The 23,369-nt window shown below is 44.3% G+C and overlaps 1 protein-coding gene across 1 annotated transcript in view; it reads left to right on the plus strand.

The window, feature by feature from the left end:
• LOC145414546 (lachesin-like) overlaps window positions 1-23,369 on the plus strand; it is a 197,900-nt gene that overhangs the window by 16,790 nt on the left and 157,741 nt on the right. The window contains exon 2 of the mRNA XM_080284066.1: window positions 313-441. Within this exon, the coding sequence (XP_080140192.1) occupies window positions 313-441 (129 nt within the window). The remainder of the gene's footprint in view (window positions 1-312; window positions 442-23,369) is intronic.

A 23,369-nucleotide genomic window follows, 5' to 3' on the forward strand; every position in this document is an offset into this window, starting at 1 on the left:
ATTCCTCTTCCTCTTTTCTATAATATGCGTCAGGGAGGAAACTAACGGAATACAGTAGGTGCAAATATGACGCGCTGGAACAGTACACGAGCTTTTCCTTCTGACTGTACAGTACATAACACGTGCACCTTACCAAAACACGTAAACCTATTCAACGTGCAGACTTATCCACAACGTAGTGCTATGCCAAGTACTGCACGTAGATTTCTGTTATCTCTTGCGGCTTATCTCATGTCTTCGCTCTTTCTTGTGTTATCTAAAGATATATTATCTCTCACAGTCTCTAAAGTCATTATATCTCTTACATTACAGAGTACTCACAAATATTAACAGATTTAGGCCTCCAGAGCACGTGCATTTACAAAGAGTACGTGAATATACACAGAACACGTGAATTTATGAAGAGTACGTTCATGTATACAGAGCACGTGAATTTACAGAGTACGTGAATATACACAGAGCACGTGAATTTACGAACAGTACGTGAATATACACAAAGCACGTGAATTTACGGAGTACCGGTACGTGAATTTACAGAGTACGTGAATATACACAAAACACGTGAATTCAGAGTACGTGAATTTACAAAGGGCATATGAATTTACACACAGCACATGATTTTCTGCATTTAAATTTACACAGAACACGACAACCCCTCCACAGCACGTGAATATACAGAGTAGGGCCTACGTGCATATACATGGGGCAAATGAATATCTAGAAGACGTGAATTTAAACAGAGTACGATAATTTGCACTGAACACGTGAATATATAGAACATTTGAATTTACACAAAGACGTGAATTTACACAGAACACGTGAATTAACACAAAACACGTCAAATTACAGAGCACGTGAATTTACACAAAACTCGTGAATTAATACAGAGCACGTGAATTTTCATTAAACACGCGCATTCCTACAAAACACGTGGATACACTCAGAACACGTAAATTTATAAAGATCACGTGAATTTACACAGACCACGTGCAGTTTCATAAAGCACGGGAATTCATTCAATACACCTGAATATACAGAGAACACGTGAATTTGCACAGAACACGTGTATTTAATCGGAGCACGACATCCCCAGCAGAGCACGAAGCCATCCCATGCACGTGCCCTTGCTTGCGTCAGCTGTGTGTGTAGCGCAGTGTGCACGTTATCAGCGCCTCGCCCTACACAGCACACAGCACACCCAGGTCGTAAAGCCACCTCCCCCCTCTCCACCCTAGCTCCCAGTCACATCTCGGCCCCTGTACTGTTGGCAAGTGTTGGCACGCAGGAAGAGAGAGAGGCTGGTAGTGGAAGTGTTGGTGGAAAGGGAGGGAGGGTGGTGGTGGAAATGTTGACAGACACGGAGAGAGGGTGGCTGGTAGTGTAAGTGTTGGTGGAAAGGGAGAGAGGGTGATGATGAAAGTGTTGGCAGGCAGGGAGAGAGGGAGGCTTGTAGTGTAAGTGTTGCCAGTCGTGGAAAATGAGAGGAAAATTTATAAGTGCACGAGGTAGGATAGAAGTGGGAAAAAATAATATTATTAAGGAAAGAAAGTAAAGCAAATTGGTGAGTAACAGTATTGTGTGTTGTCTCAGCTCCAGTGAAAGTGGTGGCAGCAGTGGTGGAAATGTTGGTAGTGGTGGAAAAAGAAAGAAAATATAGTGGCAGAGTGAATGAGAGAGAGAGAGAGAGAGAGAGAGAGAGAGAGAGAGACTAATAAAGGATGTAAAGCAAAATGGAGCGCTCCCTGTCACAACTCTGGTTAGTGTTCTTGGTTGGTGGAAGTGGTGGCAGGGGTGGTGGCAGTGGTGGTGGCAATGGTGGTGGAAGTGGTGACAATGGTGGTGGATGTGGTGACAGTGGTGGAGGAAGTGGTGACAGTGGTGGAGGAAGTGATGACAGTGGTGGTGGAAGTGGTGGGAGTGGTGGTGGTGGGAGTGGTGGTGGAAGTGGTGGGAGTGGTTGTGGAAGTTATGGCAGTGGTGGTGGCAGTGGTGGTGGAAGTGGTGGTGGAAGTGGTGGCAGTGGTGGTGGAAGTGGTGGTAATGGTTGTGGAAGTGGTGGCAGTGGTTGTGGAAGTTGTGGCAGTGGTGGTGGCAGTGGTTGTGGAAGTGGTGGCAGTGGTGGAAGTGGTGGTGGCAGAGGTGGCAGAATATTCAGTGGTGGAAGTGGTGGTGGCAGAGGTGGCAGAATATTCAGTGGTGGCAGCCGTGGAAAGTAAGAGAATATTATGAAGCCACAAGGTAGAATGAAGAAGAAGAAGAATATTAGGGAACAAGGCAGAATGAAAAAGAAGAATACTAGAGAACAAGGTAGGATGAGAGAGAATACTAAGGAACAAGGCAGAATGACAGCGAAGATACTAGGGGACAAGGTAGAACGAAAGACAAGATTACTAGGGCACAAGGTAGAATGAATGCTAAGATACAGTTTGCAAAATAAATCGCTAAGGAAGAGGTGCTACGGAGGCTCCCCTGATTCTCATAACACAGATCATACATGCCTGTCTTCACTGCACCATGCTGTATTAATCCTACCATGATATTTTCCTACGTTTCACTGGTTTTTCACTGTACTGCACCGTTCACTGTAGCAGACTCAGCTTTACGTTTTAAGCCGATGCGTTTTATTACCAGCGTTTACAACATGAGGATGAGATGGAGGGATGGAGTGGATTGGTGTATGAGAGAGGGTGTGTGTGAGGTGGGGGAAGGGCAGCGAAATGACGGAAGACAAAGTGAAATGAGGGCGATTTGTTTGTGGCCACCCCTTACGGAATCAAGGCGTCTGGCTATAGACATACAGATAAATAGTTTACAATATGGAGCAAAGATCGGTCAAAATACCTCTACAACAACTTTCACGAATCTTTACTCCTTTTACTCAAACTTGGCCAAAAATTATCACTTTATCACCTTGAGTACTGAGTTGTGACAATAGATTAACGCTAGAAAATTACGATAGTCACGAAGAAGTGCTAGGGAAAGAATGTAGGGCCGTAGCATTGCCATTTTCCCCCACTGAGCTACGTGAAAGAAGCTGCAAAAGGACGAAAATCTGGACCAAGTTAAGGTGAAAGGAGTATAATCTTTCACCCCATCAATTCAATGTATTCTCGGTGGTTAAGGTAGTTCCCTAACACCATTTCTTAAGTGATTTATTTTGCTAATTACACCTTGCCGTTCTCTTTTGCGTTACTTAAATCATTCAAATATCGCCAACCTCTGCATAAATAGCGTGCAAAACGATACTAACCACCCATACCCAAAAATAAATCGCTAAGGAAGAGGTGTTAGGGAGCTTCCTTCCCCAACTAGAAAACGGCACCTTGACTTCCGACGCTTGCTATAAAGGAATTTCAAGTCGATATTAAAGACTGTAGTCAACACTGATAAAGATGTTGCATTTTTCCTCCTGATAAATTAAATAAAATATAAATAGAAACAAATAGTAATATACTAGAATACTTAATGGAGATTCCGTCTAGCGTCTTACACCATGATGGACCCCTCCGAAAATTAAATAGAAGAGTTTGGATAGGGCGACATGGAGGCGATTTGTTTGTGGCCACCCCTGACGTGATTTAGGCGTCTGGCTATGGATAGATAGAAAAATGAAATATAACCACGTCCTCATACTGAAAGGATTACGGTTGTTACTCGGGGGGGGGGTACGAAAATACGGTCATTAAGAACAGTTTGATGGAATACGGTGATTATGAAAGAGTTAATGACGTGCTTGTTAAAAGGACGGGAAGATTATTATGCTTGTTATGATATCTTAAATGGGATATGTTAATGAGATGGGGAGAGAGAGAGAGAGAGAGAGAGAGAGAGAGAGCAGAAGTCATTAAGTGTGGAAGGCAATAATACTGATAATCCAAGGGGGTGAAAGGTTAAATGATCTTATTGTTTTTGATTAATGAGCTGTTGTCGTCTGATGGGGGGGGTCTGATGGGGGGTACGATGGGGGTGTCTGATGGGGGGCTGAGATGGGGGGTGCGATTGGGGGGGGGGGTTCTTTTGGTGTCCGAAGATCAGATTACTTTGCACTGGTAATTCATTTATTTTTTATTCTCATGTATTTTTTTTTTAGGTAACACATCGCATCCTTAGGTGTGACAGATGTCTGGATGATGAGGATGATGATGGTAATGATAATCATGAAAAGAAGAAGAAGAAGATGAAGATGAAGATGAAGATGATGATGATGATGATGATGGTAATGATGAGTAAGGATCATGATGATGATGATGAAGAAGAAGAAGATGATGATGATGATGATGATGAATACATTACACAATCATTTTATACATCAAAGGACGAATTTCACAAGACAGTCTATTGGAAAACAGAGCTCCTAAATCCGCATTGGAGAGAAAAAAGAAAAAAAAAACTCAGTAGTGAAGATACAAATCCACCTACGCGTAAATGTGTATAATTATTTACAAACCTTCTCTGGGAGTGAATGGTCTTTGCATGCTGGACCTCTCTCTCTCTCTCTCTCTCTCTCTCTCTCTCTCTCTCTCTCTCTCTCCTCTTGTCTCCCATCCCTACTCTCTTCCATTCTCTCCGGTCCTCTTCTCTCTTCCCTTCGTTCTCTTTCTGTTCTCCCTCACCGTGTCTCTCCTCTTCTCTCCCTCCTAAGTATACTCTTCTCGCTGTCTCTTCTCTCCGATCCTCCCTTCCTCCTCTCTCCCTTTCTCTCCGTCTCTCCACTTTCCCCTTCTCTTTCCTCTTCTCCTTCTTTTCTCTTCTCTCCCTATCTCCTCTTTTTCCCTCTCCCTCATTTCTCTTCTGTCCTTTCTCTACTCTATTTCTCCCTCTCTCCTTTCTCCCTTGTCGCGTCTCTCTCACCCTCCTCGTTTTTATTCTTCCAGTCATCAATCCATTCCGGCTCTCCTCCCTCTTATCCTTTCTTCCCTCTCCTCCTCCTCCTCCTGTTCCCTCTTCCTCCCTCTCCTCATTTTCTTCCCGTCTCCCTCTCTTCCTCTCCTCCCACTCATAGTCACTTTCATCTCTTCCTTTCATCCCTTTTCATTAATTCTTTCATATCCTCTTCCATCCTTTCTTCCCGCTTATCCCTTTCGTCCGCCTCTCTCTCTCTCTCTCTCTCTCTCACTTCATGAAAACGGAAGCACCCAAATCACACAGCGCGCCGAGCCGAATCATCCACCTTCCTTTGTTTACGTTCCGTCAAGCTGGTCGTTTACAGCAACAAACGTGGGCGAGACTGATGACCCTCTGGTGGTGGAGGGGGCATTGTGCACTTTCTCGAAATTACGTGAATATGTATCCTTTACTACTGCACTCTATTCTGTCCGGGTGTCAGTGTCTATCTCTTTACTTATCTTATTTATTAATTTTTATTTGACTGGCACACAAACCCACAATTCATCTAGGGTGACCGTAACAAGGGCACCTCCCGTTCCCAAGGCAGCCTCTTTTGTTGCTGGTTGCTAGCGGCCGCTCCACTAACGCAGTAATCTCGCAGTCACTTGTAACCAGAAGAGAACTGGGCCAAAATGGAGCCCCAGGACGGCTCCATCAACCTTTCCTGTGTGTATCTGGATGCTAAGCGATGTGTTATATTCGCAAAGCACGACGATTCGTAAGTTGAGGATTTTATAAGTACCTTAAAACTTTGTATGAATACGAACCACATTTATAATATGACCTCTGTAGGGTCGTCTGAGGCTTATTTGCTTCTTTAGGCGGTGGCAGAATCAGTAGAGAGGCGGCCTGCAGTCCTAATGGACCCAGGCTCGAGTCCCGCCTGGGGCAGGGAACAGTTAAAGGATCTGAATTTCTTAAAAAGCAGACTTTTCTGAACTACCAACTGACCCGCCGACATGTCATAAAAGTACCCCCGCTAATACCAGTACACCAGTCCTGTATGAGACAGCCCTAGCAAATATTCGATATGGATGGTGGGTGTTAGCGCCGAAGTGGTGACATGTAGAGATGTAGGAGGACTACTGGGTCCCAAGGAGGACTATTGGGACTTGGGAACAGGCCCTGAAGCCTTTGCCCAGAGCCGGAGAAGTAAAAAAAAAAAAAAATGCCCCTAAGTGTCCGGCAATCAACGGCTTGGCTGTTCTAGTTAACATGCTCACCAGCGAAGCCTTCACTCCCCTGTCTCTGCTTCCTCAGTCACTTTTGGCGACGGTGTTGTCCAGCACGTGACCCATTCACATGAGCATTATTAAAGCGATTTCAATCCTTAGCCAAGTCCATACCTCCTTAATGAAGCTTACCGTGTTGGGGATTCTTTTCAATGATACGCAAATAAATCACTCGTGGAAGCAGCCCTCAGTGTCACAAATCATCGTAATTTCCACCCGTCATTCTTAACTGCTCTCATTCCTTTTGTTCTTCTGCCTCGATCCTCTTCATCCCCACGTTCTTGCATCACCTTTACTCCTGTACCATCACGAGCAACGTTTCCACCAATAATCCAGTGCGTGTCGCGCCTTTCATACTTCTCATTCCTCCCCGACTGTCAGGGAGTAGCTTTCCTTCACATACTCTTTTGTTGTGTGCTTCATATTAATCACAAAAATATATTTCTTGTACCACTTTCCATCGCCACAGCCAGCAGTGGTATCCGTGAACTTTGCTATAGTACACGTCTCTCTTTGTCTACTTTCTACTGTTGACTTTGTTACATCGCCACGCTCTCCCACACACTAAGCCGCCGCCCTCATTCATGTACTACCCCACTTTAACATCGCCTCGATCTCTCTCTCTTCATTCTCCCGTCAACCTGGCCTTCCTTGCTGTGCTTACCTTGTTACCTCTGACAACGAAACTGGAGGAGGCTATATATTCACCCGTGTCTGTTTGTCTGCCTGTCTGTTTTTGCACAAGGCATCTCAAAAAGTTGCTGTCGGATCCCAATGCAATCATTTTATTAACGCCGGCAGAGGAGTGTTTTCTCTGTGATTGTGTAGCAAGCCAGACTAAGACCCTAGAAATAATTGTCTCTGTCAGTGATGTTCTATAGTTGGTTTGTAAATTATAGACTGACGTTGGAGGGGGTATCGGCTGTCTGAATGCTTTCTAGTTTTGCTTTCACCACTCTGTCACCACGCATCTCAACTCTCTCTTCCCGCTCTTGGCTGCTATAACTCATGTTAGGGTGTCTTTATCCCTCCATTTAAGTGTTTCTCTCCTCATAAACCACTAGTTTTATTGCTACACACCTATTATTTCTTTCTTTTGTTACAGCTCCATAACACACCTTCCCCCACTGCAAGCCACTCTCTCTCTCTCTCTCTCTCTCTCTCTCTCTCTCTCTCTCCATCACGTATCTGCCCACCTCTCTCTCCACTTTCCTTATTCTTCCATCAACCCCACATTTGTACCCTTTCCTGTATTCATTTATTTCTCTCCCTGACCCTACCTGATCTCTCTCGCCCCCTTACCTCAACCTTCCGGGTTTATCGTTTAGCTTAGTTTCCCCTTGAGCCGCTCCTGTTTTCTATCTCCTTGCTGCCAGTTTTTCACCCTCTCTCTCTCTCTCTCTCTCTCTCCATACTTCTTCTCTTTTTTTCTCCTCTAATTTCATGTCATCTCTTCTATTCCTTGATCCCTTCCTCTTTTCATTTTTGTTTTTCTTTTTCATGTTTTCCCTTTCTGCTTAATGTAACTCTTCGTTGTACTCTGTTTTCTTTTTCCCCTTTCTTCCCCTCTGTTCCCCCTGTGGCGTGTGTGTGTGTGTGTGTGTGTGTGTTTCACTTCTTTCCTCTGCCGTTTCTCTTCCTTCATATTCCTCTTCTCTTTTTTTAGTGTCTTTTTTTGTATCATATTCTTTCCTTTTTCCATCTTCCTCTTTCTTCTCCTGTGCTCATTTTTTTTTTCTATGTGTTTCTTTTCCTGTGTTTTCATTTCTTTTGCGATATTTTTTTCTTCGTGTTCTCTCTCTCTCTCTCTCTCTCTCTCTCTCTCAGTCACTTCCGTCTTCCTCTTTCCTCTTCTTATCCCCTCTTCCGTTTTTTCCCTTCTGCATTTCTCTTCTTCCTTCTATATTTTCTTTGCTTCCTCATGTTCATCTTAAATATTCTTCCCTTCTTCTTTCTTCATCTTTTCCCTTCATCTCCATTTTCGTTTTTCTGATCCTTTCTCATCTTTTTTATGTGATTTTTTTCCCTTCTCCCTCTTTCCCCTCCTCTGCCTCTCTCTCTCCCTCCCTCGTCATTTTCTCTGTTCATTTCTTCTCCGACTTCTTCCCTCCTTCCTTGCCTTCTTCCACTTCTTTTTCTTTCTCCTCTGTTTCCCGTTCTATCGTTTTTCTGTTTTTCTCTCTCTCTCGCTTTCTTCTTTTTCTCCGTTTACTGTTTTTTTTTTTTCCCTTTTCTCTGTTTCACTTTTACCTCCGTCAACTTATAGGGATGAATTTATTTTTCACTCCTGCCTATATCATTATTATTAATTTATCCACATCGTTATCAAAAAAGAAAAAGATGGATGATAGAAAAATTAAAAAAAAGACAGAAAAGAGAGAGAAGAAGAAATACAGAAAAATGATAAAAGACAGGAAAAGATGGAAAAAAAGATTGAAAGAAAAACAGAAAATGATTATAGAAAAGATAATTATGAGAGAGAAAAAAGACAGAAAATATAAAAAAGATAGAAAAACGATAGAAAAAAAGATAGAAAAAGCCAGAGGAGGGATCATGACCAACCCACTGAATTCGGTGATGTATTTTGATCCCTTCTTGCTATCTCCAGACGATTTTATTGAGCTAAGGGTGATTTTATTGAGGTAAGGGTGATTTAATTGAGCTAAGGGTGCTTTCTATTGAGCTAAGGGTGATTTTATTGAGGTAAGGGTGATTTAATTGAGCTAAGGGTGATTTTATTGAGCTCAGGGTGATTTTATTGAGCTAAGGGTGGTTTTACTGAGCTAAGGGCGATTTTGAGAGAGAGAGAGAGAGAGACAGATCAGATACACCCTTACTTAACCCCTTCAGTACAAGATGCCTTTTAATAGCTGGGTAATGTCGCATAAAGGCAATAAAGATAAATAATAATGATAAATAATAATAAATAATACTTTACCGTGCCATGGGAGGGTTGAAAATATATGGGGATGTTTATGATCTCGAATTTTGAAAAAGTTGGATAAATATTTGGTGAAAGTATAAGAAAGTATAAGGTCATTCCCCCCCTCCTCTCTCTCTCTCTCTCTCTCTATCTATCTATCTATCTTCATTATCTTCTTTTATCTTCCTTTCGCATCTTCCCTCGGCTTCTGTCCTTCTTACTCTTATTTCTCTGCTCTTGCTTTCTCCCTCTCCCTCTTCCTCCCCTTCTCTCTTTTTTTTTTTCTCTCTCTCTCTCTTCTTTCGTGGGCCTTCCTTTACCCTTCTTTTCCATTCTTTGACGTTTCCTTATTCTTTTCTATTTTAATCCTCTTCTCATTCCATAATTATCTCTTGTACTCCTCTCCTCTCCTCTTCCTCTTCTCGTCTCTCCTAGTTTTCTTTCTCTCCTCTCTTCTTCTCTCCTCGTGTCCCTCATCTCTCCTCTTCATCTCTTCGTATCCTCTCCTTCTCCCTTCTTCACCTGTTCTTTTACTTCCCATGTTCCTCTCTCTTTCTTGCTCATTTTCTTCCGTTCATGTTTCCCTTCTTTTTTCTTCCTATGCGTCTTCCTTGTTTCTTTTTCTTTTTTTTTTTTGCTGTTCGCTTTCTTGACCTCCTTCCTCTCTTTCTACATTATTTCAGTCCCTTTTATCTCTTCTGTTACTCTCTCCTCATTTTCTCTTCATCCTTTCATATTCCTCCGTTCTCCCCCTCCCCTTCTTCATCATCATCATCATCTTCTTCCTCTTCTTCTTCGTCTCCTCCTCCTCCTCCCCTTCCTCCTCCTTCTTCTTCCAGTGTTCTCCGTCTGCATTTCTTTCCTCCTCCTTAATTTCCTTTCTTCATACCTTGCTTTTAATCTCCCATTTTTATCTTCTTTTACTAATGCACGTTTCGCTTTTTTTCCCTCGTGTTTTCTGTTCCTTTCTTTGTCATTCTTTGCTTCATTCCTCTGATTTTTTTTGTTTATTTTTTTTCTTTTTCGATCGTCTTGTCTTTCCATCTGTCACGGGGTTTTTATAATATCACGGTGTTTTTTAAATAAAAATATATGCTTAAATATTATTTGATTGATAATAATATTCAATAATATTGAAGAGCAGAGACAATGATTGTCTTGCTACATCAAGCAACGATTACTTTACGCTGGCTTATGCACGATTCTCTAAGAACGAGAATTTATAAACTTTCTCAACAGTACACAGCAGAGACTAATTACTCACAATTGCTGAATTACTGTACTGTTAGCCTCTGGAGAAAGTTACTTCACCCCTGACAATAAATAACTAATACTAATAATAATATCAGGCTCTTGCTGATGCTTTAACTCCTATCTGGCACAAAGGATTTTAAGTTAATACCACAAGACTGGTCTAAGTACCAGTTATGAAAGCAAACGTTTATGCAAGCTAGGAGCTATATGGAAAATAAGCTTAATTATGGAGAAATGAAACAAGATTTTACTTTACATTAAGCTCAAGGAAAAGAACTGTTAAATTTATTAATTACAAAAAATAAATTTAACGTTACAATTCAAATCGAATCAATGAGACGCACTCACCCACTCACGCAATAGCTAAATACTTACGCCTAGGAAAAAAAGACACCTTAATTAAACTCTTATAACTAGGATAATACAAAAAGAAATACCGGTCGATGAATGCTATGTATCACCCGGGGGGTGGGAGGACTGGATTAACTGTGAAGTGGAGTTTGGGTACTAGCTGACCTCTCACACTGCTGGCACAGGACCTCTCTCCGTCACAGCAAACACTAGACTGAGTAAGTCGTGGGAAAGACAAAGGGAGCAGTAGGCGAACAATAAAGAAACAATAGTATCGCTCAGTACAGCACTTAGTGACGTGCATTAAATCGGTCACCCCTGAAAACAGTGACGAATGTTTTGAAAAGTATACCCCGAAATGGAGAGAGAAACGGTTAACTGAGCGATACACAGTGAGTTTTCCACTAATAGTTCGTGGCTTCTCACAAAAGGGAAATGTCGCGAATTGATTCGTGACACCATCTCTTCCTTATCTGTTTCTTTCTCTTCTCATTGTTTTTCTTCGCGTTTCCTCATTTCCATTTTCTTTGTCGGCTGCTGACTTTATTTTCAATTTCTGGTCTCTCTCTCTCTCTCTCTCTCTGCCGCAATGTTCCATGTCCCCTCCTTTACAAATACCATTTCAGTAATCGCTTTACTTCCAAACTAACTGCTTGCATCCCTTCCCCGTTACGGCGGCCATGCAGCATCAGTCTACCTACACACTCCCCTACTCTCTTCAATCCAGTAATACAAGAGCTGAGTGGTAGTCAAAGTCCTTCATGTGCTCATCTCGAATTGTCCTCCTCAGTCTCTTTCTTCCTGCTTATCACCTCCAGTCGTGCTGAAGAGGGACGCCTTCACGTGGTGGCACCGAGATGACTGAGTGGTGGAGCTGCCAGGTTATACAAACATCCCTCTGTTCGCTCCCTGTCCCCCCCAGAAAAGGATGGTGGACTGCAGGAGATGGGGAACTTCAGCCTGCAGTCCACTGGGTTCATGTTTGGATGAGCCTGGGGTTTCAACTACTACTTCTACCACTACTATTACTACTACTACTACAACTACAACCACCACCACCACGACTACTACTACTACTACTACTATTACTACTACTACTACTATCACCTGTCTTTTAAATGTTGTGTTCGTAAATTTCAAAACTAGTGGACTCCCTTTTTGTTAATCTTTTGACCATTTTTTTTTTAGATTAACTTTCTGGACTTCATGTTTTTGTTTTTCTTTATTGTTTGTTGGGAAAAGGTAAAAAAAAAATATATATATTGTACTTGTTATCTTCCACTTTCTACTTCACTTGCTCCTTCCATTCATGTTGCTTCATTTTCACTGTCTTACTTTCTTTTCTTTGCTTTCTTCTTTTTTCTCTTCTCTCTCTCTCTCTCTCTCTCTCTCTCTCTCTCTCTCTCCCCTGTCTCATATTACTTCCTTTCAGGTCTCCCTCTCCCTCTCATCGTCTCTCTCCATTAATACTTCTTCCTCTCTCTCTCTCCAGACAGTCTCTTTTTGCGTCCTCTATATTCCTCCAACCAATACAATCTTTCACTCCTTTTTCGTCTTCTCCTCTTACTTCTCACTTCATATATTCTCTACCTCTCTCCCTCATCCATTTTCTCCCTCCCTCCTCCCTTCCTACACACCCTTCCTCTTCCCCTTTCCCCACACCTTCTGTCTCTTCCTTCCATATTCTCCCCTCTTCCTTTCTCCCTTCCTTTATTCCCTATCTCTCTCCTTCACACTTTTTCTCCCTCCCTCTTTCTCTCTACCTTTTCCATCTTCTCCATCTTTCTCCCTGCTTTTGTTCTCTCCCCCTCTCCCTTACGCTATTTGTCTCTACCTTTTCCAATTAACTTTCACCCTCCCCTGATTCCCTCCTCTCCCCTTTACCCTCCTCCCTCCCTTTAACACCCTCTTTCTCCATCACCCCTTCTCCCTCTCTTTATACGCTTCCTCTCTCCCTCACCCTCTTCTCTTCCTTCACTCCCTTCTCCCTCCTTTATTCCCACCCTCTCTCCCTCACCCTTCTCTCTTCCTTCTCCCTCTTCCCCTTATTCCTTCTCTCTCTCTCTCTCTCTCTCTCTCTCTCTCTCTCTCTCTCTCATATATCACTCCCATTTTATAACCTTAACTCAGACAAACCCTTCCATCTCCCAGCCAGTCTCACAACCCATACACTCCTTCCCTTCACCCCTCCACTCCCCTGACTTCACATTTCATTCCTTCTTATTTCTTCTTCTCTAATCAATATGGGAAACATCTCTCGTGCTGAACGGCTTAATGAAGGCTTTATCTAACCCCTGAAGTGCGAAAAATCTAAACTAAACTGAGGGAAACCGTCTGTGGAGAAAAAATAACACAAGAGAGATGATTGAAAGTGTGCAATCCCCGTACTTCACATGCAATCACAGGCCAGAACAACCACTTACGCCGTGTGATTTTTAACATTAACTGAATGTTTTTTAAAGCTGGCTCATTTTATTTTAGTCTTACCTTCAGTCGTTTCACCACAATTTTTTTTTTTTTTGTATTTATCCTGCTTTGTGAGTTCGATCCCTAAGCTATTGTTTTAAAAATCGTGTGGCTTTATCCTTGTCTGACCCTGAACCCTTCCACTTCTTGTCTGACCCTGAACCCTTCCACTCCTTGTCTGACCCTGAACCCTTCCACTTCTTGTCTGACCCTGAACACTTCCACTCCTTGTCTGACCCTGAACCCTTCCACTCCTTATCTGACCTTGAACATTTCCACAAGACTGCCTGGATTATGTAGTTCACACACACACACACACACACACACACACACACACACACACACACACACAGAGTACTGTGCTGATACCGTACGTCGTCTGCATGAAGAAGGGCTAACTCACTTTCTCTCTTTTTCTCATTCTCCTTCCCGTATTATCTCACTCCCTCTCTTCTGCTCCTCTCTTTCCACTCCCTACTGTTTCTCTTCTCCCTCCCACACCTTCCTCCCTCTCTTCTATCTTTGCAACTCCTCCTATCTCCTCTCTCTCTCTCTCTCTCTCTAGTTTCCATCCTCTCTTCTCCTCTCCCTCTTTACTCTCTCCTCTCTCGCACTCTCATTTTCTCAATTTCCTCCCTATCCTTTCTTCTCCTCACCCCCCCTCCTCATTTCTCTCTCTCTCTCTCTCTCTCTCTCTTGTGTAGTCAGGTGTGGCGTGGTGTTTATGATGTGGCCGCCTCCCTCCCGTGATTACACTGTCCACTCTCTCTCACTCTCTCACTTCCTCCACCTTACGCACACACATATTTACTCAGTCCTTCCTGCATCTTTCACTGTCTCACGCACCTCCTCTGTGTGTCAAGAGAGAGAGAGAGAGAGAGAGAGAGAGAGAGAATGATGTGATGGGGTGAGTGAGTGAGTGAATGATGTGATGGGGTGAGTGGGTGAATAATGTGATGGGGTGAGTGAGTGCGTGAGTGGTTGGTAGGGTGATGGGGTGAGTGAGTGAGTGGTTGGTGGGGTGATGGGGTGGGTGAGTGAGTGGTTGGTGGGGTGATGGGGTGAGTGAGTGGTTGGTGGGGTGATGGGGTGAGTGAGTGGTTGGTGGGGTGATGGGGTGAGTGATTGATTGCTTGATGGGGTGAGTGAGTGGTTGGTGGGGTGATGGGGTGAGTGAGTGGTTGATGGGGTGATGGGGTGAGTCAGTGAGTGGTTGGTGGGGTGATGGGGTGAGAGACTGGCTGACATGACACTCACCTCTCACTCCACTTCACTCCTGTCCACACCTCTCAATCTCACTTACTGCCACCGCCACAATCACAACTACCACCATTGCCTCCACAACCACCACACCTTAACCACAATCACTACTACCACCACAATAATTACCACCACCACCACAGCTACTACCACAACACTATTTCCACTACCACCGTTCCTACCACCACACTGGCAACCATTTTCACTGCTACCACACCCTCTGCCACCAAAACAGATAACACTACCATTGCTACCACACTAACATCCTACCACAATTGTTGCTACCACGCCCTTTGCACTACACAGCCACCACCACACACTCATGATAACCACAACCACAACTACCACCACATTTACCGCAGTACCACAAGCTTCTACCACAACCAGTCATGTTCACCACTTTATTAGCCACTCTTACCACAACTGCCACCACAGCTTTGTATCACCACCACCACCACCACTACTACAAGCGTCACTACCACAGCTTATACCACACACAGAACTCCTAACAACGCTAATACCACAACTACCACAACACCCCCCCCCCCCACACTTCCAGTACTCTACCGCCATCATCTTTCCATTTGTTACTATCATCATCATCATACCATTACAGCTACCACCATCACCACCACCACCACCATCATCATCATCATTATCATCATCATCATCATCACCATCATTATCATCACCATACCATTATAACCACCACCTCTACCACCATAATCATCATCATCATCATCATCATCATCATCATCACCAAACCATCATGACTGCTACCCTCACCACCATCATCATCACATAACATCTCTACGGGTTCACTACACACAACATTCCAACATCACACCACACTACACGAATACAACATCACTACTACACCACACCAAGTAACCTCACTACAGTAATCACAATAACAATACCACTGCACTATACCACATGTTCACTACACACAACGCAACATCACACCAGCAGAACATCATCACTCCATCACACCATACCACATCACCACTGTATTATCACCACGGAAGCACCTCATCACAGCACACCACACCAGCATCATACCACACCACACCACACCACACTGCACATCACCATAACATCAGCACAACACACCACACCACATCACACCACCATAACATCATCACACCACACCACATCACATCACACCACCATAGCATCCTCACACCACACACCACCCCCATACACTCATCACACCACACCGTCATACTATCATTACACCACACCACATCCTCACACCACACCACATCACACCACCATACGTTCACCACACCACACCACACAGCACCACACCACAGCTCCCCAAATGCACCCACCACTTCATCACCACATCGCCCATCACCGTAATGGCGCGGAGGACAACCAGCCAGCCCTCTTCCCCTTCCCTCCCCTTCCCCTTCCCCTCCATCACCTCCCCTTTTCCCTTGACTCTTCTTCCCATACACCCCTCCAAACACGCTATTTACTTGCCAGGGTTACAAAATCCACGCCACCTGCTACACTGAAGGGTAAAAACGCTATGGGGAGAGGAAAAAATTGTGTTGTGGTGGTGTGGTGTGGTGTGGTGTGGTGATGTGGTGGCAGGTTATAGTTACAGTGGTGATGGTGGTGGTGGCGATGGATATGGTGGCAATGGTAGTATAGACTATGGTGATGGAGGTGATGGTGGTGGTGATGGTGAAAGACTATGAGAAGAATGCAGAAGGCGGTGGTGGTGGTGGTGGTGGTGGTGGTGGTGGTGGTGGTGGTAGTGGTGATGGTGGTGGTAGTGGTGGTGGTAGTTACGGAGGGGTCGTCTTAATTACGTGAAGACTGTGGGCTCATCAGCGTAATAGGCGGCGGATGGAGATGGCGGTGGGGAGGCAGGGTAGGGACGGTGAAGAAATGACGTGTTTGGGGTGTAGGTGGCGGTGGTGGTGGTGTGTGGTGGTGTGGTAGTGTGTGGCGAGGGTGTAGTGTGGTGGTGTGATGTGGTGATGTGGTGTGGTGGTGGTGTGTTGTGGTGGTGGTGGTGATGTGGTGTGGTTAGATAGGTCATTCTTTGAGTTGAAAAAATCGTCCTAAAATAGCAAGAGTAAGGTGAAGAAAAAAATCTCTCTCACACACACACACACACACACACACACACACACACACACACACACACTCGATCAGTTAAGAACAAACTCCAAGTAAACACAGTAACTGCTACTTCATTTCTTCTGTATATTTTCACCGTAAATAAGTGTTCGAAAGTCAATACTGAGTGTCTGAATTCGTGGAAGGAGGAGGAGGAGGAGGAGGAGGAGGAGGAGGAGGAGGAGGAGGAGGAGGAGGAGGAAGAATAGAAATTGGAGAAGGGACAGGGAAGGAAAATCAGAGGTATGAAGTGGAGAAGAAGAGGAGGACTGAGAGTGGGTGAAGAGGAAGTGAAGTAGGGAGGGAGAATTTAGTAGAATGGATATGAAAAGAGGAGAAGGAGGAGTGAGAGGAGGAGGAAAAAAAGGTGGATATCTAGAAAGGAAAGGGAAGGTTAAATAAATAGGAGAAGACGAAGAAGGAAGACGAGGCAATATTTCAACCTCTAACATACCTTAATAATAATAATAATAATAATAATAATAATAATAATAATAATAATAACAAAGACTACGCCACCCTTCTACCTTTCCTCCTGAGGATGCAGTGGTTAGCTTATCCCACATCCAAGCAGAAGAACCCGAGTCTGGTTACTGAGCCGGTCAGACTGGTGGGCGCTGGCCTTTGTTCACCCAGCGGTAAAAATAGGGACCTAGATATAACACTGACGGTTGCGGGGCGTGTTCTAGGGTAAGACTAAGCTCCTTATTACGAAAAGAGGCTCCCCAGCACCTCTTCCTTAGCGATTTATTTTTGGATATGGCTAGTTACTATCCTTCAGTATGTTATCTATGCAGTGTATGGCAACGTTAGAGGGATTTATATACTGTAGTGCAGAATAGGATAGTAAGGTGTAATAAGCAAAATAAATCGCTTAGGAAAAGGTGTTAGGGAGCTTCTTTAACTGACGAGAATACTGGCCTAAGACAGTAAATATTGACTGTTTGCCTTACTGACATTCCTAAAGGTTCAATTTTCTAACTAATTTCGGATATTTCGCAACATGTTTCACTCAGCGATTTATTTTGTACATCACACCTCAATAATCCTGAGGAGGAGGAGGAAGAGGAAGAGGAGGAGGAGTTAGAGATGGAGGAGGAGGAGGAGGAGGAGGAGGAGGACGGGAAGCATGATATGGAAGGAAGGGAAGATACATTGATGGGTATGAAGAGATATGAAGAGAAGAATGTGGACAATGCGCAAAAAAGAAGCATAATTCTGCGCGCGCATAATCGACTCAGCTCTGGACTTCAAACCACACAAGGGAAGGTAAAATACTGTGGCCGATGAATGGGAGAGTTTATGGGTGTTTGTGGGATTCTGTGTTTGGAGAATTTTCTATGTTCTGCGGGGAGTGTTGTTTAGGGAGTGAGAGACTGTGGTGAAGAGGGAGAAGAGGAGGAGAAAAAGAGGAGGGAAGGGGAAGGCGGAGAATGAGGAAGAAAAACAGCCGGTGCAGATTTAGGTAAATGAGAGAGAAAGAGGGAGGACTGAAAATGAGAGAAGGAAAAGGAGACAATTCATGTATACGATATAGACGGGGATGAATGATCACAATGGAGGAGACAGGATATAAAGAGGAAAGAGAGAGAAAGGGAAAGACCAACAAAAAAATATAGAGACCTAATAGAGTTCCAGGCGATTACCGAATAAAAAAAACATGACCTTGAACACTGGCATAGCCTGGAACCCTGGGGAGGGGGGCACCCCCTTGTGGGAGACTACTTCCGGGGTCCCAATTTATCCACTGGAACAATGATCCCCCTTTGGACCCATTTCCCCAGGGGTATATGCCTATGGAGCTATTCCCACACTGAACCTATTCACATCATCATCGTCAAGAAGGGGTAAAGGCCGCGGGGCGCATAGCCTCACTCACCCTCTGACTCCACCAACGCGGGTCCCTCTGTGCAACCCTCCAGGCAGCGACTCTTCCCCCCTCTAAGTATCTCCCGCCAGGAGTGATCGACCTGCTCCAACCATAAGTTACGTGGCTTTCCCCTTGGCCTCCTCCACCCTGGATTTACTCGTTCAGAGATCACCCTGTGAGCAGGATCAGCCTCAGGAAAGTGGGCCAAGTGTCCATATAACTGGAGTTGGCTTTGACGTATTATGTGGGTAACAGGCCTCGATTCAGTCTCATGGAGTACTCGCTCATTACGCACCCGGTTGTACCAGCAATATCCCATGATCCTATGAAGACACTTAGTACCAAAGGAGTCAATTCGCCACTTCAAGTCACTGTTTAGTGTCCATGTCTCACAGCCATAAAGTAAGACAGGGAGCACCAGCGCCTTGAAGATGCAAAAGTCCGTCCTTCCAAACAAATAACGACAGCGCCAAATACCCGAACTGAGTGAATCCATAACCCCGCAGGCCAAATCAATGCAACGAGAGATCTCACTGTCTGATCTCCCTTTGTTATGGACCACACTACCAAGATAGGTGAACCTTTCTTCTATATCCTCACCACATGCATGGACAGATTGAACGGCTTCATCCAACAGGCCACCAAATGCCTGGACCTTGGCCTTTGCCCAAGAGACCTTTAATCCCGATGGCTTCGCATTCACACCATGGACTTAAACCCCATGGACCTATTTTCCCACTACCCACCCATCCATCAACTCACCTTTCCCACACTTCCCACCCACCCACCCACCCACCTTCTCCATCAACCTACCCACCCACTCACCCACATTCACATACCCAACCACTCATCCTGGCCACTCACTCACCCATGTTGCCACCTTGCCTGACCCAAATCTGCACACCCACTCCACCCACTGTGCCCACCCATCTCATACCCTTGCCAACCCCACCCATTCGCCCACCCACCCAACCCAACTGATCACCAAACTCCACCATGTCGACTTTAAATATAGTGATCTTCAGGTTGCAAAATTGATGTGAGTGTAGGAGGAAGCTGAAACTCTACGGTAACTGACCACCAAACTTCACCGTGTTGACCTGCTCGTTTCCACTTCTGGCCATCAGGGGCGCCAGTCAAACAACTTTCAACCACACCATTAACATCTTCTAAATAGTTACCCCTGTCAGATGCCTTTGGTGTCCTCTAGATGATTCCCCCTTAATTTCTATAGCGGACAAACATCCAGCTAAACATACTTTTAAGAATATAAATTACATGTCTCTCTATTTGTCACACATACACATCAACATAAGCTGCATTATCTTTTTTCTACCTATGTTCCTGTCTGTCTATCTTTCCATCCGTCCGTCTGTCTGTGTATCTATCTACCATTTATCTATCTACCTTTCACACACACACACACACACACACACACACACACACACACACACACACACACACACACACATCAACATTTAACCTCCTATTTCGGTCAGTTCTATCACCATATCATCAGAATGACATCACATCAAAAAAGTTATTCTGTCTAATGATGTCAAGGTGTCACCCTCTCTAACTCCACTCTCTTCTACTCCCTCTTCCCCTTCCCCTTCCTTCCCTCGTCCGCTCTCGTCCGCTCCTTCTGTGTCCCCTCTCATCCCTTCTATCCTCTCACCGCTCCCCCTCATCCCTCTTAATACCATCCCTCCTCCCTTTCTCTTGTTCCCTAGCCCTCTGTCTCTCCTTTCACCTCTTCCAATGCCCCTCTCTCTCACCCCCTCTGGCACCCCTCTCATACCCCTCCCCCATCCTCCTGTCCACCTTCTCTGTCACCCCTTTCACCCCTTCCTCCCCTCTCCTCCTTCTCACTTCCTCTATTTCCCCTTTCTTATGTTTTTTTTTTTTTAATATATGCTTCACTGTTTCTCTTCTCTACTACGTGTCAGTTTAGATCATACATATTATTTTATCAACTTTCGCGGAAGAATTTAAAAAAAGTTCATTTGGCTTAATTGCTGATACTTCCTTGAGTAATCGATGGCCAGGTATCCGACACAGAAACAAACATCTTACCCCTCATCCATCCTCTCCCTCTCCCCCTCCCACCCACCCCCTCAATCTCCCTTCCCTCTCCATCCTTCCCGACCCCTCTCTTTCCCCCTTCACTCCTTCCTCCCTCTATTCTCCTACCCCCTCCCTTCCATCTATCTCTCCTCCTCCTCTTCTTTCCCTCCCCCTCCCTCCCATCCTCTCCATCCTTTCCGAACCCCCATATTTCCTCCCTCACTCCTTCTTCCCTCTCACCTCCCACCTCTTCCCCTCCTCTTTCTCTCCCTTCACTCTGTCTCACTTCCATTCCCCTTCCTTTCCCTGGATAAAGGTGGGAGAAAAACTTAGGTATTAAGAAAAAATAGAGTCGGATCAGTGTTCTTAATGGAGGCCCTATCCCCTTGGCGACCCCCTCCACGCCACCACCACCCATTTACAGGGGTGACCGCCCCCCTTCGGCCCCCTTCATCAAACACACCACGCTATTTTTTTAACCATCTTCTTCTCCCTGCAGCACGCCCCTCTCTCTGAATTCCGGCGACGGGTTTTATTGGATTATTCTGGCCATCTAAAGACGATTTTGGATCCCTCAGAGAAAGAATACTTACGACATTTTTACTAACCCCATAAGCAGGATTATTATTATTATTATTATTTATTTTATTGTAGTGAAGGGGTTATTCAAGGCTGCATCGAAAAGTCTATCCTACGCTGAATAGAATAGTTAGACGATAGAATAAATAAATAAACAGATAACATAACATGACGTAATATAAAAACAAAGACGATTTCCTCTGTGACTGTTAACTTTTTCACCAAGATATCATCTCAGTTTTTCATTTAACCACTTATTCTCTCTCTCTCTCTCTCTCTCTCTCTCTCTCTCTCTCTCTCATTTCTATAAATACATAGCTTAGGATGGTAGTCTTGTAGGGAGAGAATTAAATCTTGTCTCCATTTCATCTTACCACACTGATGATATTTTCCTTACTCTCTTGCTCACCGATTATATTTACAACTTACCAAGGCGCCCAAGTGATGAAGGAAAAAAGAGATAAAATTAATATTAAGCCTCTCACTGTATACGCTGATGTCTCTGTTATATTCTTACTGTCCGCGCACGTTTTTTTTTATTATTATTATTATTATTGTATACATTGACGTCTATGTTACATTCTTACTGTCCGAGCATGAGTTTTTATTTTATTATTATTATTATTATTATTATTATCATGATCTTCCGGACCCCCTTAGTACTGTAGTAGTAGTAGTAGTAGTAGTAGTATTAGTAGGAGAAGGAGGAAGAGGAGGAGGAGGAGGAGAAAGAGGAGGAGGAGGAGGAGGAGGAGGAGGAGGAAAGAAATCAAAAGTCTCCATTAACTTCTTTAGCCTATAACTTCTTATTCTGGCTGATGAAAAGACGACTATTTACAATTTATAAAAGACCTCTAGTACTGAAGGGGTTAATGAAAGACATATTTAACCCCCTACCGCCGCAAAGTCAAAAGAGAGAGAGAGAGAGAGAGAAAAAAAAAATCGTCCAGAGTTACAAGAATAAACCAAAAAGTAACGTTCCCGGAATCCTGGTTTCATTCCACTGTTCCACTGTTCAAGATGACGATATTCCGATTCATTCCTACCGCCCCTGGACTTTCTTTCATTCCTTCTTTCTTTCCTTCTTTTCTTTTCTTTTTTTTGAACTAAGGATGGAAGTTTGCTGGTGAAAAGGGCAGAGGTATCAACAAATCGATTATCTTGCTCTCTGTAACGCTCTTTAAAGTTTTGCCTGCCTCGCTACGTAATTTCAGGGCATTTTACTCCATCCTATTCACCATCCAATTTTCATCTCTTCCTTTCTTCCCTTCCCTTGTCCTTTAACATATGTATTCAAAAGTGTGTCTGTCTGCCTGTCTGTTTGTTTGTCTGCTACAGAAATTAAAGGGGAGCTATCTAGAGGCCTCCCAAGGGGTCTAACAGGGGTAACTTTACGAGGAAGTTAACAGTGTGGTTTAATAGTTGCTGTAGTGTCGCCTCTGATGGCCAAAAGTACTATTAATCAGCTCAACATGGTGGAACTTGGTGACTGATTACCGTAGACTTTTTAACTTCCTGCATCAAAATCTGTACTGCATTAAAACTTAAAAATCACCATATCGTCAATTTGGTGGCGCTTGGTAGCCGAGTGGGTAGGATGGTGGGTGGATGGGTCAGGTGGGTGGGCAGATGGGCGAGATGAGTGTAGGTGGGTATGAAGGCTGGGTGAGTGGATGAGAAGGTTGGGTTGATAGTGGGAAATAGGTCCATAAGGATTGGATTAGATCCGTGGTGAGAATAGGTCCATGGTGGGAATAGTTGCATGGGTGTATATATCCCTGGGGAAATGCACCCAAGGAGAAGCACGGATCCAGTGGGTAAACTGGGACCCCGATGGTCGTTTCCCACCGAGGGGTGGCCCCTCAGAGGACCAGACAACGCCGGTATACACTCTCATAGTTTTTTGCCCGGACAAAGCCGGGAGTCTTGCTAGTATATATATATATATATACAGAAAGAAAGAGAGAGAGAGAGAGAGAGAGAGAGAGAGAGAGAGAGGGGCTGACCAATAAGGAATATGAAAGACTGGATGAAGAGTAGACACAGCAACCCTCTGATTCCCTGTGTATGACAAAATGATCTTTCAAAATACAGAAGAAGAAAACTTAGAACTCTGCCTATCGACTACACGTTTGTCATGAGGTAGGCAGTCAATTTCACTAAGTCCCAATCTTACCCCAAAAGACAGTCCAAAACAATCCACGTTACTTCCAGGGCCCCATTTGTACAGGTGGATGAGGAGGGACAAGGAGAAGGCGAACCACACCCAGCCGTCAGCGCAGCCTAAGAATCGAACTCGCGCTCTTCTCATTGCGAGCAGGACAAGCTAACCACTGCACCATTC

Source organism: Coenobita brevimanus, chromosome 100 (assembly GCF_032717465.1).
Source record: "Coenobita brevimanus isolate Jiangsu-jjx chromosome 100, ASM3271746v2, whole genome shotgun sequence".
Lineage (NCBI taxonomy): Eukaryota > Metazoa > Arthropoda > Malacostraca > Decapoda > Coenobitidae > Coenobita > Coenobita brevimanus.